This window comes from Heteronotia binoei, chromosome 1 (genome assembly GCF_032191835.1).
Source record: "Heteronotia binoei isolate CCM8104 ecotype False Entrance Well chromosome 1, APGP_CSIRO_Hbin_v1, whole genome shotgun sequence".
Classification (NCBI taxonomy): Eukaryota; Metazoa; Chordata; class Lepidosauria; order Squamata; family Gekkonidae; genus Heteronotia; species Heteronotia binoei.
In genome coordinates this window covers 32,937,366-32,964,455 of record NC_083223.1, presented here as the reverse complement: position 1 = coordinate 32,964,455, position 27,090 = coordinate 32,937,366, and the positions used below count along the sequence as shown (strand labels likewise).

Here is a 27,090-nt window from a genome sequence, read left to right as displayed (position 1 = left end):
TGCTGCAGCAATGTTGTTCTCTCCATCCACCTTCATCTCGCACTACACGATGGATGTGTGAGCCAGATGAAATGCCTCTTTTGGCCAGTCTGTGCATTGTTTGGTGTTCCACTAGTACCTATCCAGGTGAGTGCCTTCAGGTGTAGTATAATACCCTATGATTGTTAAGCTTCCTTGTTTATGCCAGCACCCACCTTCCTTAATCAAAAGCTTGCTAATCACCCAACTGTGGAACTGCACAGAGACCACAATGAATATAACTGATGATCTTCAAGTGGTCAACTGTGCAGTCACACATGCCCACCCTGCCTTCACCGTAGCTGGCTCTTCTCATCATATTGTTATTGGCCTTGGGACTTTCCAGTAGTGGCTGGAAGAAGCTGAGTGCTCCCCAGGCATGCTCAGTGAGTGACTGCTCTCCAGAGTGAAGGAAAATGCATCAAAAAAGCCTGAGACTAGCTCTTGGAGTCTCCAAAGTAAGATTCATGACTGAGCACAGAACCCAAGTGTGTGACTGCACAGATGACCACTCAAAGATCATCAGTTACAGATAAGCAAGCACTTTGTAAGTACAAAGTACCAGAATCAAACACAAAGAGAGATATCAGACCCACTTTAATTCGTAATGCTGGTGAACCAAGAACCATCTTCCAGAATTCTTACATCCTTCTTAATTTCCCCCTAGAAACATTTTAGTAAACACAGCAATATTCCGCTACTTTTAACACTGAAGGCAGTATCAGTTTTGTCCTGTTTCTAAATTTTATTTTCATGAGTAGTCAACAATAAAATAATATTACAGTTTACATTCAAAAATATATTTTTTTCTGGCTAGCTTGTTGCAAATGAGATACATATACCCAGCACTACACAATATAACATATTCATAGACTCGTCAGACTGCTAATTACAAGCACTGTGGAAGGGCAGCGAATTATATTTTAATATCTTTACCTTTATTATCAAGTCACCCTTACCTTGATTATCAAGTCAAAGATTACCTGTATGCAAAAGTCCAATTGCCAATCATAATGATGCCCATTTGGCAAGTGCTGCATTCCACCTCTAGGAGTGGATCGCCCAGCCATATACTTTGTCAAAGATAGAGGGAAGGTGTTTTTTCCTCCTGTCATCTTTGCATCCTTGTCTTCAGGCAATATAGTACAGAGAATGGCCAGTGAAACACATTGATTCCTCTATATTACTTTAATACAAACCTCTAAAAAGTATTCTAGTCATTCAGAACGGCTATTGAGAGCACTCTTTGCATGTTAAGTGGGCCTTCTGCTTCAGTAAATCTGTTAGTCTTTACAGTGCCAACAGAATACCTTTTCCCCCACCAAGTAGAATTAGTATATTAGAAGGATAAGTGGGAGGCCTGGGTGCACCTGTAAATGAAAGGAGGACACCTAGTAGGTAAGTAGGCAGCCCCCTCACTTATTCCAGCAGCCATTCCAATGAGCAAAGCCATTGTAGGGCATGAACAAAGGCAGCAGTTCCCCATCTATTCCCTGCCTTTCAGTAACCATTGTGAAGGACAAAACTTGCATGCAAAAGGCATTAGGGAATAGCACCTGTGGATCAGGAGAGGACAGTCTGTGATGTAGTTCATTGTACCACCATGGAAATTTGATCTAGAAAACGCAGCAAAAGTTGATTTTGGGAGAGGTACTCCACTTGAGCTCTCTTACTGTAAACTGGAAGGAGTACTAATGACCTACCTCAAACAATTTAAAGTACTATATAAATCACAAAACCCTTTGCAAACGTTTCTGTTTCCTTTATGAAAGGAGTGCTTAACGATGTTGCATAATTTATAGAAGAAATGCAACAAAATAAATATTTTAATGCAGCTTTCCATTACCTCAGACTTCAGAAGCTGTTGTTCCTGCAGTCTTGAAAAAGAATGGGGTTATCACATCAATCCACAAAAAATATTTAAAGAAACGTGGCATTCTAGAGCACAAGCTCAAAGCTTCAAAAATACCAACAATGCAAATTGCAGAGTAAAAAGGCTCAAATGCAAGATGTAAAATCATGCCTCTTGCAGCGATGAAAAAGTGAAACTATCACACTACCCAACTACCAAAAGTATTCCACTCTTAGTCCCAAATATGTAATACAAAAAAAGGCAACTGTCCCTATTCTCATGACTCTTCTCTCCCCCTTTACATAGGAATAACGATCTTCTGATGACTAAGAAGCTATACTGTAACCAGAAGCTGAAAGCCAGAGTCTTGCAGGAACCAAGGCTATTTCAAAAGCAGGTTTTTGTATCCTCCTACCACTCAAGCAATTAGTTTTTCCATCTAAATCTCTGGAGAGCACCCTTCCTTTGACAACAGATACAATCAGCTGTTGAAGGGAATGGGATATAGAAGATTGTGAGCCATGACAAAGACCAAAAAAAGTTTTCAGCCATTAAATGCCACTCAAAAAAAAAGTGCACTTAAACCAAACTACATCAACAATATTTTAAGTGACCAAACCTGGAATTTTTGCATGACAAAATCTACATCACAGGCAAGATTTATTGACTCTCATTTTCTTCTGTTTCACATTTTTCTGTTTCAGGCAGGGAAATCTATAGGCGTATTTGAGAAAGCATTTGAAAAGAGTGAATGGTAGTGCGTGTCTCTCTCATTTCTGGGGGAAGCTGAGGCAGAATGGCACCCCTAATGTGGTGATTCTTGGGAGACCTTTGCTGCTGCCGAACAAATTGCCACTGTTCAGATTTCCCCTCCCCATAACTATTTTTCTCTGTGTCAGGGAGAAAAATTCATGAAATAGTGCTTGGAATTCCTTCAGTGGCATTTGCTAATTATAAACTCTGCACATGCCAAGTGAGTGACCAGCAAGCCTGCTCTTATCCTGTCCCCATCTTTCTAACAAATTTAATCCTCCTCTGCAGCGTAGTGTTGCTTGGAAAAGCAATAGATGCAGCAGCTGCAGAAGATCAGCAGGACCAGCACTGTGTGGCTGAGGAGGAGCACCCCGACTGCAAAAATGTAGAGCGTTTTATCACAGTAATCTTGTGGGTGATTGAAAGGTGGGATGAAATTAGGCAGGTAAACAGAAAACACCCAGTAGTTCCCCAGAATGAACCAGAGGAAGAGGAAGAGGCTGAGGGTCAGGTGAATGTAATATTTGTGAGCATTCTGCCTCCACGGATATTCGTCATCGTCGTCGTCGTCAATCATGACTGATTTAGAAAGTAGCTGCCTCATCCTGGTAGAGTCAAAGAGCAGAAGAGCGATCTGTGCATTAGAGAAACAAGGAGAAAGATGACAGGGCTAGCAAATGACAGGTCTGCCATCTGCATACCAATTGCTGACTCTACTAGTTGTGTCTAATCACTATGGCAAGAGAAAGATCAGGCACAAGTCATTTTGGCAGAATAACCGCATCATATGGGCCGAAAGTACCTGAGCCTCCATGTGCTCTACAACATGATCTTCCACAGCCCTTCTAATGTTTCCTGAGCTGCACAGCAGATATATTTCCATGAACCGTTCTCATGTGGTTGGGGTCTTAAATGAAATACCACACAGGCAAGGCCAATCATTCAAATCTTTCTCCTTGTTCCATGACCGGAGCCCACACAAATAAGTTCCTGCTTACACAGCTGAGTGGCTGAAACATCACCTCTGTTGTGCAGGAGTAATTCATTTAACATTTACCTGATTTAAAGAAACTGAGCAGATGAAAGTTCTGTCCACTGATTCTCCATGCAAGGAAAGCTTCACCTTTTAGAGGAATTATTGGGGGACCCAGCCTGGTGTAGTGCTTAGAGTGTTGGATTAGGATTTCGGAGACCAAGGTTCAAATCCTCACCTCACTCTGCTATGAAAGCTTGCTGCTTAACCTTGGCCAGTCATGAACTCCTAGTCAAACCTATCTCACAGGACTATTGTAAGGATAAAAATGGAGGAGAGGAGAATGGTGTGATCTGTTTTGGGACCCCACAGGGGGAAAAGGTGGGGTATAAATGAAGCAAATAAATATATTTCTGTCTTTACCAATTTGGCATAGTGGTTAAGTGCGTGGACTCTTATCTGGGAGAACTGGGTTTGATTCCCCACTCCTCCACTTGCACCTGCTGGAACAGCCTTGGGTCAGCCTTAGCTTTCGTAGGAGTTGTCCTGAAAAGGGCAGCTGCTGTAAGAGCTCTCTCAGCCCCACCTACCTCACAGGGTGTCTGTTATGGGGGTGGGGGAAGGTAAAGGAGATTGTGACCGCTCTGAGACTCTGAAATTCATGTAGGGCGGGATATAAATCCAATATTTTCTTTAATATAGCTGCTAAAAGCACAGCAGCCCTGCCAAAAATGAGAATTGGCAACCTTTGTTATGAGTGACATCAAAAACTCTCGCTAAGCAACAACCAGTCTGATTTGTTGGAGTTACAACCCAAACCCAGTTACGACAGCAAGTTCAATTAAATCAGTTTCCGTAATATACCAGTACTGCTTTTTAAGATTCTAGACAAAGGCTTAATGACAGAAATCACTGCAAGCAGTTCCCAACTACATTCCTGAATAGAGCTCCTCTATGTAGGAGGGAAACATTTTTTTAGATTATCTCCCTCCCCTCGTGCTGCTTTGCTATAGGGGTGTCAGACAAGGAGATGGAAGGCTGAAATCTCCACTCAGCTAGGATGTCCACAAGATGGCCTGTCTCACAGGATTATTGTGAGGATAAGATGGAGGAGGACATGTCTGCTACCTTGAGCTTCTTGTGGGTCAGGCCAGATAAAATGTGATCAATTAGTGGCTATTAGCCACAGTGTATGTGTGTATATAAAATTTTTTGCCACTGTGTGACACAGAGTGTTGGACTTGATGGGCCGTTGGCCTGATCCAACATGGCTTCTCTTATGTTCTTATGTTCTTAGATTAGGTGTCTTGCTCACTGCATATAGGAGTCCCTTTTCAAGCTGAAGCTGGCCACCCTAAAACCTCGAGGAAAGGGACACCAAACAGGCACCCAGCTTGTATTCAGCCAGCAACTATCCTCCTCAGAGGAAACTTTCAGTGCCTTAGCCCTAACTTTCAAAGTTCACTTCAATCAACCTAGGGCTTTCACAGAAATCTTGGTGAGGAGAACAGGAGTACCTTCAAACTGCCAATCACACCACCCACAAGCAGGTATAAGGGAATTAGCGGTTGGACTGGACAGGCATCTAAAAACTTCATTCCTGAGGAAAAGAGAGAGAGAGATAAATAATTGGCAACCTTTGTTATGAGTGACATTTAAAAAAAGGTGTACGGATGCCACAATCTTAGCACTATATAAAACATGCAAGGCCTATGGAAGACATGGCTGTCACTATCTATCTGGAAATGCTGCTGTGACTTCTAAATAATGAGCCCCCTCAGCCACACTGGAAGGCCAGTTTGCAGGCAGAGTCTGTAATCAACTTGAGTCCTTAGAACATATTTTATTGGAGTGTGAAATCTGATCTGGTTTGAGAGAAATATATTTGTCCCCCTTTTAATAGGTTATGTGAATTTATCACCTTCAAAAATTATCCAGTTTTTCTTTGTAGAAGAGGACTGGAAAACTATCTTAGCAGTTGATAAATATTTAGCTGTGGAGATTGCTGGTAAGGATCCTCAATCTGTTCAAGACCTTTGAGTTAAAAGAACAGTAAAATAAGAATTTAATTAGCCAGTGAAACTTTTTGTGATGTGAGGATGAAATGAGAAGAGCAAAATTCATTTTTTACTATTGTGTGCATGTCACACAACAGCATAGAAACCCTGTCAGGTGGGCACTGGATACCCTGCCTGAAAGTTCCATTGGCAATAAGGCAGAAACAGAATGTAAACAACATTGAATGGCTCCATGTGAATTGGAACTCAGAACCTTCATTAATTCAAGCATTGTTGTTCAGTTTCATGGACTCTGTTTCAACGCTATCTGACAAAAAGTGGTGAAATTCTACTAATACGCTCTCCATGAAAGGACCAAGTTTTCAGTGTATGCTCCATGTAATTAAACTTTGCCTGGATCCAGGTAATCCATAAGCAGAAACCCATATCAAATGTGGTTTTAGTGCATCAGCTACTCTGTGCCCACTCCTGCATCTTGTATTGTTCAAAGATGCTATTCGCACACATCATGGATATTCCATTCCCATCTACACCAATTTTAATATGTGACTAATACTTTGATAGCATTGCTTACTTCTTTCTTTGGTGAATGGAGGATCCCACCCACAGCTGTCAAGAATGGTTCTTGCCGTGAGAACATCCATTTTGATTTAACTGCTGCAACCATAATGAATTGCTTTGTTGTTTTTGTTAGAGGGCTTGCTGGCTCATTCATCTACTGTAACTCTGCAGAAGTAACTTTCGAACCTGGGAATATGTGGTACGGGTCAGCCGCTTCACAGGCCCAGAAACTTTCACTTTCAAGAATAACCTGCTCCGCTTAGTACTGATCGCAAGGGGGTATGCTCTTATTGGTAGAGAAATGGGTGCTTTGAGTTTAGCTTTGTAAGGGTCTGAAACCAAGGCTATAATAGTATGCCTCAGCCTGAGGGGCTCAGTTTTACCAAGATGGTATCTTCATTTAATGAATAAACCTTATTTGATTACATCATAGAGGTGATCATTGATGGGAATTGTGCAGCACTTGATGACAGCTATATGTGATCTTGGGCCCAGTGCACTGATAAGTCTTTTGAACTCCTAAGCAGCTTGGAATGTTCATAAACATTCTGTTCAACCTTAGTGAGTGATGGCTAATTTCACTCAACTGAACCCAGAGGTCTAAGAGCAGCCGCAAAGGTCTCAATGGTCTACATTTACCAACAACTGTAATGAGTGCCCCGTACATCTGTGTAGACCTGGCTTTTAAATTTGCCAAGATCAGAGAGAGATTTCAGTATGCATCTTCACAGCGCTAAAAACACATTTTATTTGGCAGCTTACCTATAAAAGCCATAGATAGTGGCAATGCTAGGAAATTCAGGAGTCCAAAAATGAGGCAAGCTGTAAGGAAAAGGAGCACTGTGTTACAGGGCTTGGGCAACTGAAAAAGTCAGCTGAACAGCTTTTTCTTATATGTGTGTAGGAAAGTTAGTCTGCCTAGTGCATATATTAAGCATGGGGTTGTGGCTCAATGGCAGAGCACGTGCATGGCATGCAGAAGGTTCCAGGTTGTCCCCAGTATCTCAGATTAAAAGGTCTGGCAGAAGGTGATGTGAAAGACCTGAGACCCTGGACAGCCACTGCCAGTACTGACCTTGATGGACTGATAATCTGATTCAGTATAATTGAGACACCTAATTCTCCTCCTTACTCACAGCTTTTATCCATGCAGGTCGCATGATCCCCAGCATGGTATTTCAGGTGGTCCTTCTCCCCTATTTACCTGGTTGGATCCAATCTATTGCTTGCTGAAATGTTCTTGTAATTCAGGACAGACTTTCCTTCCTGCCTGCATTCATCCTACAGTTCTAAAACATTCACAGGTACTGCCCACACATTTCTTTTGTTTCCTCAAGCAGCTAAAGCAGCTCTATATGTGTTCATCGCACTGCAGATTTCTCTATGCAACCCCCTCCCTGTTAGCCCCCCACTGCCACCTACCATTGCTGGCAATTTTTGAGATGCATTGATGGCACGCTTTCTCCAGGCCTGCTGTCATGGTCAGTCACAAGGTTCTGTAGCCCTCAAGAGAACAATCGGAAGCTGGCACTGGGTGAGAAGGGGGGGGGAGGGGAATATATAATTAAATAGTCAATTTCCCCTGAGTTGTAGAAAAATTAACCAAATAACAACAACAACAGGCTTGCAAAGTGTTTCTTTACTAGATAGGGCTTTGCTGAGTTGGTGAAGGATCCTGGCTCTTATGTAGGTCAGAATCATTGATGTGCCATGCTAAACAGAATAACACCCTCTGAAGCCCATTGACTTCAATTAGCTTAGAAAGGTATAACAGTGTAGGGTTGCACACTTAGCCTTTCAGCAGCAATTTGTAAAAGATCTGTAGCTGCAGGCTCAACAGGATTACAATTTATGTTAAAAGAAATAACACAGTAATTGCATGGAAAAATAAGACGGCAACAAAGTGGAATACTCAAACTTTATGGCCAAAAAACAGACAGACAGGTCAGGTTTTCCATTCTGAAAATGGAAATCCCACCTCTGATATGTGGCCAGTGTGATCGTCTCATCTGCTTCTTTCAGTGTCATGAAAAAAACTGTCTCCCTGAAGCAGAGATGATGCCTCCTACTTACTTGTTCTAGTCTAGTCTATTTGCAACCTACTCCCTCCCCCTAATCCCCTCCCCCACATTTGGATATAGGTTTAACACCAGGTCCCTCGACCTTTTAGAGCTTATGGGAACATTTGGAATTCTGCCATGGCATGGTGGCATACCAACAAAATGGCTGCTGCAAGAGGTGAAGCCACTCACCAAATGAGTGCCTCAGCTGAACTTCAGTCACACAGTGCAGATCCTCTTGCTATGGCGGCATCTGCTGCCAAAGCAACATTTTAAGACAATCAAATCTCCAATAGTGAATCAGAAGCCTGGCAGGGCAGAAGCCATTCCTGACCCCACCTAATTGGCAGGCACCAGAAAAGGTGCTGGTGGGTGCTCTGGTGCCATGGGCTCCACATTTGGGACCCCTAGTTAATATTTGGAAGGTTCACCTTGGCGGCTGAATTCCCAGGGAAGTACCAGACTCTCATTTGAAAACATATTGCATTCATAATTTACACAGAACAACATTTATCCTCTAATAGATCCAAGTAGGCAGCCGTGTTGGTCTGAAGTAGTAGAACAAAATAGAAGAAGAAGAAGAAGAAGATATTGGATTTATATCCCGCCCTCCACTCCGAAGAGTCTCAGAGCGGCTCACAATCTCCTTTACCTTCCTCCCCCACAACAGACACCCTGTGAGGTGGGTGGGGCTGGAGAGGGCTCCCACAGCAGCTGCCCTTTCAAGGACAACCTCTGCCAGAGCTATGGCTGACCCAAGGCCATTCCAGCAGGTGCAAGTGGAGGAGTGGGGAGTCAATTGCATCTTTAAGACCAACTTAGTTTTATTCAGAACATAAACTTTCCTGTCCAACTAATTTATCTTTTAATATGTAACATAAATATATACATCATTCTAGTTTGCCACTAGGAAAAAATACATTAAAATATAGTGGAAGGGTTTAGTATATGTAATGAGATAAACAGCCAATATTCCTTGTTTGAGTATGTCAATACAAAAGCATTATTGAACAGTATGAACAATTAAACCAGTTTGGTGCTGATGTTAAATTCCCTTCCTGAATCTTCAGCCTTCCTGAATATCCTCATCAGTTGAAGGCGAGTTGGAACAGAGCTGTTTTACAAGCCTTGCAGAACTGGACAAGGTCCTGCAAGGCTCTTACTTCATTCGGAAGTTGGTTCCACCAATAGGGGGCTGCTATAGAGAAGGCTCTCTCATGCGTGGTCTTCAATCTTGCCTCCCTCTGCCCAGGGATCAATAACAGATTCTGTGACCCAGATCTAAGTACCCCCTGGGGAACATATGGGGAGATTCGATCCTTAAGGTATGCAGGTCCCCGGCCATATAGGGCTTTAAAGGTAATTGAGGAAACTGGTCCTAGAAGACGTGAGTATTTAATATTGTCTTCACGCTGAAATGGCTGCCTCTCATAATGACTGCTGGAATTCTTACTCGGGACTACCAGCTTCTGATTACAATGACTCCCTAGGAATACCCTGACAAGATAGGCTTGCTCCAAGGCTTAAATAATATTTGGCTCAATTGCTCCACCTTTTAGCCAACTCCAAAGAACCACAGAAATGTCCACAGAAGCCCTGTGAAATCGCCACTAGGCCACAATTTAAAGCAGGCAACCTGGTGGAAAGCCACTATTTGCCAGCATAGTAAGTGTCTTCTGGTCAAGAAAGCAGCCAGCAATGCTGTCCTAAGCAAAGTTACACCCTTCTAAGTCCCTTGAAGTCAGTGGCTTAGAAGGGTATCACTTTGTTCAGGACTGCACTAGTAAGAGATATTCTGAGGTACTGCTGGCTGAGAACTAACAGCTCAATTTCACCCAAAGAACCCAAAGTCTTCTTTATGCATCAATACAACTGAACGAGCAGGTTTTTTGTGAGAGCCAGTGTGGTCTAGCAGTTAAGAGCTTTGGATTAGGACCCAGGATTGCATTCCCACTTGGGCCATGGAAGCTGGCTGCGTGACCTTTGGCCAGTCACATACTCTTAGCCGAGCCTACCTCGCAAGTTTGTTGGGAGGATAAAATTGGAAGAGGGGAGAATAATGTCAGCTGCCTTGGGTCCTCATCAAGGAGAAAGGCAAGGAACAAATGAAACATATAAATAGGTATTTGCATCAATACAACTGAACCACCAATTTTTTTGTGGGGGGGGGCAGTATCTTTTACTCTCTGGGACTGAATCTGCAACTACTCACTTTCCCCTCCAACAGTTACAGACAGCACACGGACTCCTCCGTTCCCCTGCCCTTGCAAGCCACCAGTTGCTTTTTGTTTGCTGCAAATATTTTCCCCACACCATTACTTACTTACCTGCCCAAAGAAAATCTGGATGGCAAAACTGTCTCACGGCTTAATCATCTCCAACAAAAGTGCCAGGCAGGAGGCAAAGCACAGAACAGTGGGGGGGTTCTCTTTGTTTCCCCGTGGCTGGCAGCTCTGAGGGGAAGCTGAGGCTTAATATCCCTCCTTTGCGGTGGCCTCACTCTGTGGCTTGCTGTTCATCAGGATCCAGGGCTTCCAAACAGACACCTACTCTGCTGTGCCAGTGGAGCGTTATTCCCTGCACTCCCACGGCCAGCTAAGTGTATGAATTCATTGTGCCACTAGAGGTCAGTAAAGGAACTCCTAGATGGTTGATGAAAAAGCAAGGAAAAGTTGTTCCGATTTTTTTTTTAAAAAAAATTGCACTTAGTATGCAAAATTACAATGCGAAGCAAAGCGGAATTTTAGAGTCTCACAGCCATTTGCCTGCAATATGAGAAAGAAAAGGCAGGTGGCGTTAGCTGCAGCCTGCTATTGGAAAGGATCACACTGCATGGGTGTAAAACAGCCGTTTAGGATTGCCAAATCTAGGTTGGGATTTTTCCTGGAGATCTGAGGTTGAGAACTAAGGAGGAGGAGTTTTGTGAGGGGAGGAGCCTCAGCAGGGTATAATGCCAATATCCAAGCACCCATTTTATCCAGGGGAACTGATGTTCTGGAGATCAATTGTAATTCCCAGAGATCTTCAGGCCCCACCTGGAGATTGGCAACTCTACAAACTTTCAACTGAACTGTGGCTCAAGAAAAGCAAACAGAGCATGTAGTTCCTTAGGAAGTGGTGCTCTGCTGACTGCTCTGCCACCCATGAGAAATGGGTCTGAGGTTTGGGCTGGTGTTTAGACACACCGTGTGGAAAGTGACTACTAGAGTGCTCCACGCCCCTCAGCCCTCAACTGGACAGCCCAGGGTAGCCCAGTCTCATCAAAACTGGGAAGCTGAGCAGATTCAGCCCTGGTTAACATTTGGGTGAGAGACCACCAAGGGTCACTATACAGAAGCAGGCACTGGCAAACCACCTCTGACCGTCTCTTGCCCTGAAAACCTTATGGCAGGGGCGGCTAACGGTAGCTCTCCAGATGTTTTTTGCCTACAACTCCCATCAGCCCCAGTCATTGGCCATGCTGGCTGGGGCTGATGGAAGTTGTAGGCAAAAACATCTGGAGAGCTACCGTTGGCCACCCCTGCCCTATGGGGTCGCCATGAGTTGGCTGAGTCTGGGTGGCATTTTCCACCACCATAGGTCAATCTCATCAGATTTCAGAAGCTAAGCAGGGCCAGTACTTGGAAGGGAGACCACCAATGCTCCCTCTAAGCCAGGGGTGGCCAACGGTAGGTCTCCAGATGTTTTTGACTACAACTCCCATCAGCCCCAGCCATTGGCCATGCTGGCTGGGGCTGATGGGAGCTGTAGGCAAAAACATCTGGAGAGCTACCATTGGCCACCCCTGCCCTATGGGGTCGCCATGAGTTGGCTGAGTCTGGGTGGCATTTTCCACCCCTGCTCTAAGCTGTGGAGTCTTGTGAGCAAATATTCTACTTCATGAGCTACTGGCATTAAAGTTGTGAGCGAGTGATTTGGCTACTGCATAAATTAGTTTGCTCTGGGGCCATCTGTCCTGAGCTAACACAAAAATGTGTGAGCTGGAGGCTAAACAAATGTGAGCTCGCTCACACTAACTCAGCTTCGAGGGAACACTGGAGACCACCAAGGAAGGCTCTGCAGAGGAAGGCAATGGCCAACCACCTCTGCTCCTCACTTGCCTTGAAAGAGCCTTGGTGGGGTCATCATAAGACAGCTGTGAGTTGACAGCACTTTCCTCACACCCAGGGTGCAGTCAGCACAGACTTCTTAACCAAAGCATTGTGTGTGCTGAAGGATATGCACTCCGCTGTGCCTCATCATCTCTATACGTAGAAATAGGTGTTAAATTGCTGTCTCATTCCCATAAATCATCAGAAAGGTACCGTGTTTTGGGGTTGCTTGCTTTAGAATTACATTTGCAAGCTGAAGCACACACACGGTTTGTCCACAAGAGAGTTAGTAAAGTTAATTTGCTTGGGGAGCAGGTTGCTCAGGATGGTACTTAGTAGTACAGAGAAAAGCAATGTACAAAAAAAGTGCCATGTTACCAGAGGCCCCCCACACTTCCAACCACCTGTTGTGTGCCAGCACACATTGATTTCCAGGCACTAGTGCTACATGAGGGGCCTTCTCACACGCAGACTCCTGGGCATGTTCAATATTCACCATGCTACCACAGGTACTATGAGGCCTCTCTGGCAATGTGCTGAAGAAGACTGAGCACCAAAGCCTGCGTATGACCACCCTGCCATTCGACAGCACCGGTCCAGGCCTTCCGCATAAGCACCGTATGGACTTCAATGCAGACCATATGGAAAGTCAGCCTGCAGCACAGCATGCCTTGGACTCCCACCCCCAAACAAGTGGACCTATGGAGCATCCCATCTATATGCTCTTCTGCCATCTTTCCACCCTCAACACTGAGTGCGGCGGCAGCACTGTCAGGCTGTAGGACACTCGACAGCCAGCAGCTGCTTCCCTGAAGCTTCTGCCTCCCAAAGCACAGGAACACATGAAGCTGCCTGAGATGGAATCAGACTGTCAAGGTCAGTATTGTCTCCACAGACTGGCAGTGGTTCTCCAGGGTCTTAGATGGACGTCTGTCACATCACTTCCTACCTGACTATTTCGGCTGGAAACGCTGGGGACAGAACCTGGGATCTTCTGCGGGCCAAGCAGATGCTCTGCCACTGAGCCACAGAACATCCGAAGGGAGGCAAAAGGTTACACTGATGCATTCAGGGATGCTCAGGGGCACTCCACCATAGGGTCCCCTCCCAGTGTGGGGCCCAGGGCAGCTGCCTGGATGCTCAGTGGTTAAGACTGCCCCTGTGGAAAGGCGTGGGGAGGATTAATTCCTACCTTTCTTAGGTAATACATAAAGGATACTATAAACCCCTCAAGAATAAATAAATTAGCCTTCCCCTCACACCCAAGAAATGTCTCTACTTCAGAATGATGTTCAGTCTCCATGGAGCCTTGGAAACATTCCAAATTCAAATATACAGAAGCCAGAGAATGCCCAGCTGCTTACAGAAAGAAGTCAGTAAGATCTGGCCTTTAATTCTTTTGGCCCAAATCCACAGATGTAAAACAAGTATTTTGTGTACAGCTATCCAATGATGTGTGAACCTTGGTGGAGGTTGCACTTAAAAATCAGCATCACAAGACATGTGGAAGGTGCATCCATGGTCAGCAAAGCTGTTTAGGAATCTGGTAGCAAATTGTGCTGACAGCTGACATAGCACTCGGGGTTAGAGGGACAGACTAGAACCTGAGACAACTAGGCCTGAATCTCCACTCCGTCAGGGAAGCTTGCTGGGTGACCCTAATCAACATCACCAGGTGGTTATTAGGAGGGCAGAAGAGAAGAGAGAACATTGTGATAAGCTACTTTGGGACCTGATTACTGAGACAAGTGGGATAAAAATAAGTATTAAAAAAAACTGCAAGAAACCCTGATTTCCAGACACAGACATCTAGCTAGATGAATCCACTGACCCAGGGCCTGCAGATCTACTTTGCTGGGATGGTGTTCTGCTTTTTAGCACGAATTGCCCGTCTTGATAAACTGGTAATATTTTAAGCTGCATCTGCAATGCAGCTGTAAATCTCAAGCAGAGTGGGTGAGACAGAACCTCTTTAATAAAGAATCAGCTTATTAAATACAGTCACTGATCTTATAAAAGGATAGAGACAATTTAATTGCAATAACTATACAAGCTGCAGGCTATTGGGGGCTGCCAACTTCACACGTCTGCTTTCTCTCTCCTCCTCTTGCCTTTTGTTACTGCAGTTAGAGTTATGGGGGTGGAGGGAGACTTGGGACTGAACTATTCAATTGTGTTAAAAGTGGCAGTGCTCCTGCTTCCAGTGTATAATTGTGTGCTGTCATGTCGCAGCCAACTCACAGCAACCCCAGCACTGTGGAATATTCCAGGCAAGAGATGAACGGGTAAGTGTGTGTGTGTGCTATCCATTGCCTTCCTCTGCAGAGCGACCCCAGTCCTCCTGGGTGGCGTGCCATCCAAGGACTAATCATGGCCAACCTTGCTTAGCTTCTGAGCTCTTGTGAGATCAGGCTACTCAGGGCTATTTGGGCTTCCAAAGGACCATAAAGACAATGCTGGATGAAGCCAAAAGGTCCACAGTTTCTTCACACCACAAGCACATTAATCCGTTTGATCGAGACAGCACAATCAAAGGGCACACGGACAGCTTGAAGGTGCTTGCAGCAGAGATCTCTCTTGATAAAGGCCAAAGGCCATGCTTCCAGAAAGAGAAAGGTCCTTGGGTCTGCTAGCCATGGTACCCTGGAGAAAGAAATTCCCAACTCCAGCCTAAGATCCTGAGCCCTAGCCAAATCTAGCCACTAAGTCATTATAATGGAAATTTTGCTGGCTATGCACCACTTTTTATCTATACTTGTGGAAGTCCTTGAAGTTCAAGAATTAGTATTAGTGGATCACTATTTAGTATTAGTTGCAGAATTAGTATTAGTGGACCTTTCAGACCTCAGTGGACCACAAGGAAGGAAACTGTGGCTTCCTGTGGCCATTCTAAGTTATTTCAAAGGTGCCGCACTATTTCCAGAGGATCACAGGCTGAAAAGATAGAACATGCTTTGAATATGTGGAAAAGGCCCTTATGATGACAACTGTGTCGCCTTCCCCTTGACTGTCATAAATGAAGTTTTTTTTCTTAAAAGCATTAAAGGTACTCAGGTTCTTTGTATGGCAAAATGTACTTAAATTGCTATTTAGTTGACATGTTGATTTGATGAAATTGGGGGTGGGGGAATAAAATTACTCCATATAATTAATGACAGGGCTTTTTTGCAGCAAGAATTCCTTTGCATATTAGGCCACACACCCCTGATGCAGCCAATCCTGGAGCTTACAGTAGGCCCTGTACTAAGAGCCCTGTAAGCTCTTGGGTGATTGGCTACATGCAAAGGAGTTCATGCTACAAAAAGCGCCTTGATTAATGGTGTATTAGGTGAGAAACTGTGAAAGAATGTGTTTATCCTAATCCATCCCTTATTCCCTACCTCCTAAACGCTAATATTTTTGAAGCTGAAGCAGTAAAATGTACAGAAAGGAACATTTTATTGTTCATATACAGAGTGCCACCCTAGAACTAGGGTCCCCAACCAAGTGCCTGCCAAATGCTTTTAGAAAAGTGCGTGGGGCTTTTTGCCCAGCAAGACTTCTGATTGGCCACTGGAGATTTTTTTTTTAAGATGTTGTTTTGGTATCGGCTGCCGCCACAGCACAAAGATCTCTGTGTCATTGAAGGTAACATGTGGCAGCCATTTTGTGGCTGGCTTCATCTTCCATAGTAGCCATTTTTGAGCTGGGCTCACCACAATGTTATGTCAGAATTTCAAAGGTGCCTGCAGGCTCAAAAAGGTTGGGGGGCCCTGCCCTAGAAGTTCTATTTTGTCTCTGGGGAGTTCAGTCAAAGTGGTTCAGGAGACCATTTTTGCATGGCTGTGGGACTCTGGGTTAAAATCATGACATTCCTAGTATCTGTACAGTCACACTTTGGAGGCTGAAGTGAATATGGTTGAAGAAAATGTGAACAGCACATACAACATGAATTAGGTGGCTAGCACAGTTTTCTAAAGTTCAAATAAGTGGAACTCAAGAGCATAATTTCCCTCTGAAACATGTCATAATGCACCTGTCCACTGTGTATTCTCCCCCTGCATCTGCTGATTCAAAGTTGAGAAAAATGACATTCACAGATACAAAGAAAGAGATTCAGGCTTAGATTGTCCTAAAAAGGCAGGGAAACCCTCATAGTGCTATTGGTAATTCTATTACTTCATTTATAGCATGCCTTTCTTACTGTGACTCAAGGCGGATTACACAATTAGAAACAATGCAGTCAGAACAATGCATGCACTCAACAATGCATAGAACTGGCTTGCAAATTATACCAGTATAATATATACAAACACTGCAACAGAACTAAGTTCTGAAACGGGATCAGTGCAATAAAAACACATAATTTATACATCGGACAAAACAATGGAAACAGTTTAAAATTTCTCAGATATATAACAAGAACCCCCTTCTTCCAAAAACTCCCTGTGAGCAATTTCACATTATGCATTTTTCTGAGAGGGGCACAGACACTGTGGAAACAGATTCCCTGGAGTGGGGGAGGGAATCATTCCCTTCCAAGATGGAAAACTAGTTTGCAAATGTTAAAGATGGGGAGATGTCAGAGGAGCTCAATGACATTTTTGCTTCTGTGTTCATTGTAAAGTGGGGCATGTACCCATGCCACAGCAACTGTTTTCAGGAAGGGAGTCTGAAGAACTGAGCCCAATTGAAGTGATCAGAGATGAAGATTTAGATCTGTTGTATAGATCTGTGGTGCGGCCTCATTTGGAACACTGTGTACAGTCCTGGTCACTATCTCAAAACAGACATCGCCTATCACCTCATCTGTGACATGGGGTTACAATGGGTGGTCTCCATCAGTACATATGGCTGCTACCATGACAATAGGTAGAAGATGGACTTAGCAAAATGGCATGCAGACCACAGGCTCAGTATGAAGGGGCATCTGAAATACCCACAGGACCCTTCGTTCATCATGGTTTTGAGAGTTGGTTCTTCCTGGTCAGTTCTGTTGTGGGTATGATAGCTGAACCAGTAATAACCCACAGACAGTATGAGTCCACCCAATGGCTGAACTTTCTCCTTTGCAGGAAGGCCAGTCACCTTTTCCCATATGAGTCAGGCAGTCCTATCTCCTTCTTAGGATTTTTGTCAGTATATTTTAGACTACTGGGCTGCCAGCTCTGGGTTGGGAGATACCTGGAGATTGTGGGGATGGAGTCTGGAGAGGGCAAAATCTGGGGAGGGGAGGGACCTCAGTATGGTACAATGCCATAGATTCCACCTTCCAAAGCATCCATTTTCTCCAGGGGAACTGATCTCTGCTGTTTAGAGTAATAACCTGGTAACAATACTGTCTCTGTAGTCTAGAGATCAGTTGTAAAAGTGGGAGATCTCCAAGCCCCATGTGGAAAATGGCAACCTGACCTCTTCTGGTGAAGTCTAGCTATTGAACATGGTTATGCTCTAAGTTGGACTTGGTGCTGGGCTTACAGAACTTTCCCCCAAATACCTCAAGGGTCTCTAAACTGTATCCATCGTCTGCTGCAATTTCTGAAACATGTTCACCCACTTAGCAGCCTTACCAGAATATCTTTTAATATCACAACAGGACACTGATAGCAAGTGACACTGATAGCAAGAGATGCTAAGGCATTATTTTGTGGGGTGGCAAACCTGATCAGCATAGGATAATTCTGCAAACAATTCTTAATGCAAGCCATCCTCCCCCCACCCCCTGCTCCCATTTGACGATCTTAATGAACCTGGTTATGATTCAGCAAACACTGAGTTCTGTCCAGAATGAACAAACTGCTTTGGGAAACTGAAATAACGAAAGCAGGAAACAATGCTGTTTAATTATTGAGCATCCATGGGGCTGTTTAATTACTGAGCATCCACCCAGACCGTCATAACATTTTAGACAAGACAAGATCAGCACAGCTGGATTCATGTAGAACATGTTTTCCTTGCATTGAATTTCAATATCTGCCATGGGTGGAAAGAAAACCTAAGTAATACCGCTACTGCAGTTTCGATCACTGGGAATAAAATTAAAGTACTATCTAGCCCCAAAGATCTCTCCTTTGTAATCTGTCTTCTCAAAGAAGGTTAGGCAAAAATTGGGTGAAGAATGGTAATAATTCATTTCAATATATTTCCAGCTTTATTTTCACATTGGCTCTCCCTGTTTTATGGTCAGGCATTTCTTGTAGATATCTGTCCACATCCAAGATTGTTTTACATATATTTTCAAATAACAGCTGTGTGATAACATAAGGGGAAATGAAGTTTAGAAAATTATTGGTTGCAGATAAATTGAAGGATATGCTATCAGAATAATTAAAGCACTCTTGATCAGTCTGAAAAATACGAGTCCCATGAAAAAGTGGGACACAAATTTGAGGCGGCAGGATTCATGGGTTTGTTCCAAGGTCATAAACACAGCTGAAAACCACTGTAAAGGAATTACAATGGTGTATATCATTTCCCCAAAAGTTAGAATGTCAAGGCTAGTGAATGGAAAGCACTGGGGGGGGGCAATAAGGTTAAGGGGTCCCCCCCCCAAACATGGGGTGTGCTTAGGATACAATTTAAAAGTTATGGAAGGAGATTCTGTGGTTGCTAGGGAAGTAATAGGTGTAGATTCACCTCTAAAACATGCAATAACCTTGATTTATTTTGTTCTAAGCATTACAAACGAATCCCAAGTTAAAGTTTATGTCTGTTCATTATTATTCATTAAACATTTTAACAACAAAAAGACCCCCCACTTTAATTAACATAAAGTTTCGGAGACACATGAGGTTGTAAAACCAGCCTACTGTTAATAACTTTTGTCTTAGATTGGCAGAACTGATAGATTTGCATTTTAAAAAGTTTAGAGAGGTATGTCAACGCCCTCAAAGACCCATTTAAGATCAGGTTAACTGATTATGAAACACTGCTTTCTCTTTTTAGTTATTTGCATCTAAAATGTATTTCACCCCTTGCCTGGTAACTTTGTGCTCCCGTAGGTGTATTTTGAAAAACCAAATATATCAAAATATGGATGTTCTTACCCTACAGGTTGTCTCCCTTCTAAAAGATTAGCCAGAAAATTTCTTTGCTACAGCAGTGGGTGCAGAATTTATCATCTGTAGTCAGCTTACATTAGACATTACCCTATGGAATAATTTCACTTTTAATATTGCTTGTAGTCTGCCTTTAGAAGGACTTGAAATACATTTCCATTTTTGCAAAGTGTAGATTAAATGCAGAGACAGGGAACTTACAGCTGATGGAAAGACACAAAAGAAGTTACAGAAGCAAATGCTGACTTATGCCGAGAGCGTAAACTGACATCATGGTTTGTGGTCCATCATTTCTTGCCCTTGTGGCAGACAAAGAAGCCAGTTTCAGAGGCTGAAAGGATCTTGGAAGCACAGAAACAAAACCCCACCCTGTTTGGTTTCCAGCCATAATTCAGCGAAGGAACTTTGTCTCCCTCCTGGCTGGGAAGCTGAACAGGCTGCATCCACTGCTTGTTTTCCCCCAGCAGAAGGGCAGTTCCATCAACAGGGGTGGAAAAGTAATTTCTGCTGGTTTCCCCTTCCTACTGCAGACCCCCTCCCATCACACCCAGCGCTGTTCTGGGAGATCCCCTGACCCCAGGGCAGGGTTTGGGCCAAGATGCAGTGGTGGTGGTGGAGGTGGGAGTTGTTTTCCACAGTCGGAGCTCTTGTCCACAAATCTCTGGATACGAATCACAGTAGTCTGTCCCTGTTTGCTGCTGCCATCTGCAACATTTCATGTCTAAAATTATTCAGTGCAATATATATCCTTGCATAGCATTTCATACATAGAGCTGGATGTGTGGAAAACCTTGAGGATGAGGCTCTCCATCCACCTCTTGAGGGTCTTAAGAGGCAGCTCGGCAACCAAGATCAGATCAAGTGCTGCCTCCCCCTATACTCTCCACTGCTATCAAGAGTGCAGAAAGAGTGCAGACCACTGGAACTTCCAGAAGCCAAACACAAGAGTGCCATGCTTCCCACAATGGAAAAGCTCAAGGGAAAGTTGCACGAACGTGTCCTTGTAAGAAGATTATGGCCCTCTTAAATGTACTGGTCTTCATCCTGATCGTTGGTGAGCAGTGACCACCTGTCCGCTTCATCCCCTAGAAGGTTCTCTGTATGCCTTGGCATTCGAGTGGAAGTCAGGGAGGAAAGAGACACATGGCTGATCTCGTCCCAGGCACCTGATCTGGGCAGGTCCCGTCTCCTGTCATCCATTCCAATATGGATGCTTATTTCGGAAGGAGTCAGCGACTTCATGGACCCCTCAGCTTGTGCTTCGTATCTTTCCACGTCTGGCTTCTTGTAGCTAAGGAAAGCAGACAACACTTCAGGATGCTGAAGGTTCATACAAAGACATCTGTGCTGCAGAAGCCCAGGATGCTCTAAGAACAAGACTGGCAAAGCAGATTATGCTATTTAGATGTCCCATTTTTGAGGCCCCTGAAGGGTTCACCAATTCCATCAGTGACACTCTCCCATTCCCCACCCCCCACCCAATAGCATTTCAGGCAGGGGAGGGGGAAGAAGAAGTGAAGTTGTGCTGTTCAGGCACATATCCTGCTTGCAGATATTTTAAGTGGGATCGAAGGACAATACACTAACTGGTAGAATCACTGCTTAGGATCCTGTAGTAAGTTTCTGTAAATGGAAGAGGAGGGGGATTTTTGCTGATTGCTTCCTCCCACTGCAGACCTCCAATTTGCCCCTCATTTTGTTTGGGGAGGGGCATCCCCCAGGTAGAGCAGTCCAGGCAGAAGTAGGAAAAGGCCTGTGAAGAAGTCCCATTCTATTGACAGAATTCCCCTGTCAGAGATTGACTGCAGGATTCAAGCCAGCAGGAAAATCAACTAAAGTGCAGCATGCCCCACCTTTGATGGCTTGGCATTTAGACTCTTTGAGGAAAAGGAGGTGCAAATGCTCTCATGTATACTTAAGATGAGAGTGCTAGCTGTAGCCCTCACAGTCATGACTTTATGGATGAATCCTCTGACCTAGAACTTACAATTTTAGCTGCAGAGAAGAGAGCAGCACTGATATGGAAGATGCTGCCATGGCTGCTGACCCCATCCATGGTTGTAACACAATTCCAATAGGCATGAACACACCTGGAGGCAGGGAGGGAAAACAGTCAAACCAACCTTCATCACTTGGATCTTTGTCAATGACCCCATGCCAAAGCAGCTCTGTGAATGAGCCAGACCATCGTAGCTTACCTGCTGCTATGGGGATCCCAAGGAGGTTGTATATCAAGGCTAGGATTAGATTTAACCGTATTCTTTTCACAGTTCTCTTGGAGAGATGGATACTTGCAACCACATCCATCAAATCATCCTGAGAAGGGGAGAGAAAAAAGCAGAGGCAAAGCGCACTCCTAAAAAAGCCTGGGTAGGAGAAGATATTGGATTTATATCCCGCCCTCCACTTCGAAGAGTCTCAGAGTGGCTCACAATCTCCTTTACGTTCCTCCCCACAACAGACACCCTGTGAGGTGGTTGGGGCTGGAGAGGGCTCCCACAGCAGCTGCCCTTTCAAGGACAACCTCTGCCAGAGCTATGGCTGACCCAAGGCCATTCCAGCAGCTGTAAGTGGAGAAGTGGGGAATCAAACCTGGTTCTCCCAAATAAGAGTCCGCACACTTAACCACTACACCAAACTGGCTCTCCTAGCAGGACAGGAAGGGAGCACTGTTTTAAATAGCATGCACTCACACGAATAAGAACAACATCTGCGGCTTCAATGGCAACATCTGTGCCTGTTCCAATAGCAATGCCAACATCAGCTCTTGCCAAAGCTGGGGAGTCATTGACCCCATCTCCGACCATGGCAACTTTCTTCCCGGCAACTTGGAGTTCCTGGACCTTGGCTACTTTGTGCGATGGGAGAACCTCAGCAAAGACTTTCCGGATCCCAACCTAGAGGTAGAAAGATACCTTGCATCAGTGCAAGAAGAATTCACCCATCCTCCTAGTTAATGCTTGCTCTCTCACTTCCACTGCTGCACAGCAGGCCACAGGAACAGTTATGTGTGTACAAATACTCCAGAAGGCCTCCTGCTTCCGCTCAGCCAGAGCTAAGATCGTTTCTCTCTTCTGAATATCAACATCAATCGTTCTCTCTCACACACTCACATGTATTTTCACTGTGAATATAGGAAATTTGCTTCCCCACCCCAGCTAAAGACAGAACTGGTTCCAATTTTCTTTGCTCAGAGACACAGAGCAGGTCAGCTGATGGAGGCTTTCTGGATCTTTAAGCCTTGTGAGGGCACTCTCTTTCACAGCCTTTTCCCAGACCTTCTAGGAGTGGCACAAGCCACATATAAGGTAACTGTTGGGGAATGCCAAACAAGACCAAAAAAAGCCTTCATCCATTGGTGAGAGACAAAAATAGAAGGAAACAGATGGATCTCCTTGGAGAGGGAGTTCCAGAGTTTCAGCCCCAGAGCTGTTCTTCTCTGTTGGAGACCTCCGATCTAAACAGTAGTCAGTATTCTGATTCTGCAGGCCAGCAGAGCCCATGTGTGCTCAGCTCTGTTTAAGACCCCAAGGAGTACCTGAGCTGCAATTGCTTTGGCAGTTTTCCTGTTGTCCCCCGTCACAAGGACCACATCCATGCCCATATTTTGCAAGGTGTGCATGGCCAGAGCTGCCTCCTGCTTGATGGAGTCCGCTATTGCAATCATGCCACAAAGCACCCCTGCAGAAGGAAATGACTCCTCTTTATTCAGCAGCTAAAAATCAAGCACTGATCTAGGCAGCATCCACCACCAGATTCCACAGCCTCCTCAAGCAAGCAACAATACATTTACCTGAAGTAGTCTAACCTGCCAGTGCTAGCATCCAATCTTCAAATGCCTTACAGCAGGGGTGGCCAAGGGTAGCTCTCCAGGTGTTTTTTGCCTACAACTCCCATCAGCCCCAGCCATTGGCCATGCTGGCTGGGGCTGATGGGAGTTGTAGACAAAAAAAAATCTGGAGAGCTACCATTGGCCACCCCTGCCTTACAAGATGCTCAGCGACTGGCAAGTCTTCAGAGGATAAAAGACAGTCATCCAGAATGTGTTTTTGACTTGCATATAATACAGCCTCTTTGACCAAGGGCTAGGAGTGAACCAGCAGCTCACAAAAATGATAGGCTGGAAAGTGGCAAGTGAGAAACCTCCCCCCCTTCAGCCTTCCCTACTTCTGCGCCACTTTTCCTGTTTTCTGTCTCACTCACTTCCACTATGCTGCCCCTCCCACAGGAGAGCTCCTTTCTAAACTGTGATTCCTTGCATAGGAAGGGAGAAGGAAATAGCCAAAAAGCTCTTCTCCTGAAATCCCAATCCTGATACAACACTGAAGCCACCAGTTAGATGCTGGGCACCTCTCCAACTGGAAACAGCTTGTAGTGTTTAAAGGCTGCTGGAAGGGGGTCACTGGCCTGCCCCTGACCATTCAGATCCTGCAGCTGTCTTGACCTCTGACCCCCACAACATGCAAACTAGTTAGACTCCAGTCAGGTTCAATAAGGCGTTTAAGCTTGTTGGCTACCCATTTATAGCCACCAGTATAGCAGTGTGTCCTTTCATTTCATGGCCCTTCATGGTTTCATGGACATCGCTGGAGATATGCAGGCCATTCCGTCTCATCCACTCCCGATTGCCAATCAATACTGAGTAGGCCTGAGGGACTGCTGCATCTGTTGGGCACAGAAGTAATAGTGGAGCAGGTTAACAGGAGCTGTTCTTCACAGGGTGATAACCGAGCACTGAAGAGGGTTCCAAAAACCACAGAGAAAGAGTTCTGAGAACAATGTGCCTGCTTGCCCAAAGCTGTGCCATGAATGTATTTTGCAGGAGGTACAGCACCTCCAGCTACACAATTACACAGATCAAGAAAGCCTGTTTATTTATTTGCTTCATTTTATACTATGTCCTCCTCCCCCATGGGGACCCACAGCAACTTACACCGTTCTCCTCCCCTCCATTTTATCCTCACAACAACCCAGTGAGACAAGTTTGGCTGGCCCAAGGTCACCCAGAGAGCCCCCCTGGCAAAGTGGGGGTCTGGCAGCATCAGAGCATCTGGCAAAGGGAGCGGAGCTCTCGAAAGCTCATTCCCTGGAGATCGTGGTGGTCTCCTGAGGTGGTTCTGGACTCAAACCTATTTGTCTGGTGAAAGGCCAGTAAACCGTCAACATACATTACAAGTGCCTCATGAGATGGGGGAGGCAATAAATGATGGGAAATTCCCAAGTATTCATCAACCCAAATTTCCTCATTTCACAATCCAATATACTTCTACTGACTTGAGCAGACCAAGTTCCTATCCATCTCTGTTTCCAGCCAGACCAGTCCTCATCAGGCCATGCTGGTCTCTGCCTATGGCTTTTCATTAAATTCACAAAGTAGTTGTGTGCTGCATGCCCTGACCCAAATAGCCCAGGCCAACTTGATCTCATCAGACCTCAGAAGCTAAGCAGGGTTGGCCTTGGTTAATACTTGGATGGGAGACCAGCAAGGCTGTCCAGGGTGACGACGCAGAGACAGGCAGTGGCAAAAAGCACCTCTGAACCTCTCTTGCCTCAAAAACCCAGAAGTTTCAGCAAGTTAGCTGTGACTTGACAGCGCCTCCCCCCACCACCACCTTGTTCTACATATCTGGGGAGTCCTTCAACCTACTAGACCAGGGATGGCCAAGGGTAGCTCTCCAGATGTTTTTTGCCTACAACTCCCATCAGCCCCAGCTATTGGCCATGCTGGCTGAGGCTGATGGGAATTGTAGGCAAAAAACATCTGGAGAGCTACCCTTGGCCTCCCCTCTACTAGACAGAAGCCCCTACCTTGCCTGTGGGTGGTTTGGGGGTTTTTTTTTGGTTTTTTGTGACTAGCAAGCACCGACCCACTTTATTTCTAGATGTGTTGTTTATTTCATTTACACCCCAGCTTTCTCCACTAATGGGGACCCAAAACAGCACACATCATTCTCCTCTCCTCCATTTTATCCCTGTGAGGCAGGCTAGCCTGAGATTTAGTAATCCTTTATTAATTTTGGCTCTTAACATAGTCTTTTGTTTTAATGTCCCAATGGCTTAATAGATTTAGGGTAACTTATAGTGCAAAGCCATGCAGAGTTACCCCAGTCTACTGTGTTCGGTGAGCTTAGAATGGAGTAACTTGGTACAGGACCACAGGATTGCTCTTTTAAGTGTGCAAAATGGTTTCAGAAGAATTCACTTAGCCCAGGGGTCCCTAACCTTGTCGAGCCTGTGGGCACTTTTGGAATTCTGAGAACAGCTAGTGGGTGCCGAAGGATGGTGGTGGGACTCATGCAAAATGGCTGCCATGGTTCCAATCATGGAACACTGGCAGGGGTTCCATGAACTGCTGAAGGGTTCCAAACCAAGCCTCCTCCTGAAAGGGAGTCTGCTATTTGGAAGCTCCCTGCAGACATAAAGATGATACCTCCTGGCCTCTTCTGAAGCACCTCCTACTTCCCTGAAGTGGAAGAAAGCTGGGATTGTCTCTTTGATTGGAGGAAGAGATGCTCTGGGGAAGAAGCAAGCTGGAGCCAGGAAACCCACCAGGTGGCACCCATGGGTAGCAAGCTGAGGACCACTGATTTAGCCCCTTTCTCAAATAACTTACAGCAGGGGTGGCCAAGGGTAGCTCTCCAGATGTTTTTTGCCTACAGCTCCCATCAGCCCCAGCCAGCATGGCCAATGGCTGGGGCTGTTGGGAGCTGTAGGCAAAAAACATCTGGAGAGCTACCCTTGGCCACCCCTGACTTACAGCTTACCTCCAGGTTTGGGGACCAGAGTCTGTGAGCCCTGGTTTGCAAGAATGCTGTCAGTGTCACCACGTTGAGAGCTCAGGTTATCCAAATGCCGCTCCGTCTCACCCAGCATAGTTTCAATGCTACTGACTTTGCAGCTTATTCCGCAGCCAGGAACTGCCTGGAAGTCCTGACAATAACCAAGGACATCTGTGCCAAGCTCCTGAAAAATCCACATTTGAAGAACTCTAATGCTCTCCCATTCCCCACAACAGGCAAATCAGTTTAAAAGTTCACAGCACAAATTTTTCAGTTACTTAACTACGAAATTTGGTTTACGTTTAGGGTTTAAAGCCAGTTTGTCATTTAAGAGGCAGGGGGAGGGGGAAATCCTTTCTGACCTCTCTGAGCATGAGGAATTTCTGGCAGCTGTTCAATATGTTCTTGATGTGACAAATGTCTTTGAATGCAGGAACTATTTATCGGCATGGTTTAATTGTACACTTGGGGACTACCCACCAACCTCAATAGGCAACATAGGGTATTTAAATAGCTCCCCCTCCTCTGCCCTTCTCCTCATTCCCTTCCAACTCCCTTCCCAGGGCTGGATCTCCACTATACTTCTAGCAAACACCCCAATGGCAGATAAGATGGGAGAGAAAGCAATGGTGCAATGGGGTGGTACAGAAGAGCCTTGGGGAATCCCCATTTGGCCCTGAGAACTCTTCTGGGCCAAGTGTAAGTGAATTATGTGCAGCAACATGATGAAAGGACATCTATTTTTCCCTGCATCTATCTTGGAGCATCACTTCAGTGCAAGCACAGATGGGGAGAGAGTGAGTTCACACCCTGCTGAAACGCTACAGTGAGCTGGCTGAACCTCCCAGCATTTGAACAGGTCATCAAATCCATTAGGGAAGAAACTGCTGTATGGTGTCCTGGCAAAGCAGAGTGTCTCCAGACTCAGTGCCAAGTAGGAATGGGTTG

General features: G+C 45.1%; 2 protein-coding genes across 3 annotated transcripts in view; both read right to left on the bottom strand.

Annotated features, from left to right (window-relative positions):
* Nucleotides 1-2,858: 2,858 nt before the first annotated feature.
* Nucleotides 2,859-7,705, bottom strand: TMEM272 (transmembrane protein 272). The gene is made up of 4 exons (XM_060258031.1): nt 7,598-7,705; nt 6,938-6,997; nt 5,114-5,196; nt 2,859-3,257 (listed from the first exon to the last, which is right to left on the bottom strand). Exons 1-4 carry the CDS (start codon nt 7,653-7,655, stop codon nt 2,895-2,897), a joined length of 564 nt encoding a protein of 187 aa, XP_060114014.1. The 5' UTR covers nt 7,656-7,705; the 3' UTR covers nt 2,859-2,894.
* Nucleotides 7,706-18,144: 10,439 nt separating this feature from the next.
* ATP7B (ATPase copper transporting beta) overlaps nt 18,145-27,090 on the bottom strand; it is a 53,978-nt gene continuing 45,032 nt past the window's right edge. The window contains exons 15-21 of one of the 2 annotated variants that reach the window (XM_060233291.1): nt 26,128-26,326; nt 23,879-24,028; nt 22,902-23,041; nt 22,057-22,260; nt 21,562-21,679; nt 21,351-21,453; nt 18,145-20,654 (exon numbers count right to left, since the gene is read on the bottom strand). In XM_060233291.1, coding sequence (XP_060089274.1) covers nt 20,387-20,654; nt 21,351-21,453; nt 21,562-21,679; nt 22,057-22,260; nt 22,902-23,041; nt 23,879-24,028; nt 26,128-26,326 — 1,182 coding nt within the window. In that variant the 3' untranslated portion in view covers nt 18,145-20,386. Of the gene's footprint in view, nt 20,655-21,350; nt 21,454-21,561; nt 21,680-22,056; nt 22,261-22,901; nt 23,045-23,878; nt 24,029-26,127; nt 26,327-27,090 lie in introns of those variants that run through there. The other variant, XM_060233284.1, reaches the window with a different exon arrangement.

Bases quoted from the DNA above. Each gene is read 5' to 3' on its own strand.
- TMEM272 (XM_060258031.1), bottom strand. From the start codon at position 7,655: ATGACAGCAGGCCTGGAGAAAGCGTGCCATCAATGCATCTCAAAAATT. The intron at 5,197-6,937 runs GTAAGCTGCCAA...TCTTTTCCTCAG, and splicing joins ACTATCTATGGCTTTTATAG to GAATGAAGTTTTTAGATGCC. The intron at 3,258-5,113 runs GTACTCCTGTTC...TCTAATGCACAG, and splicing joins GTGTGATTGGCAGTTTGAAG to ATCGCTCTTCTGCTCTTTGA.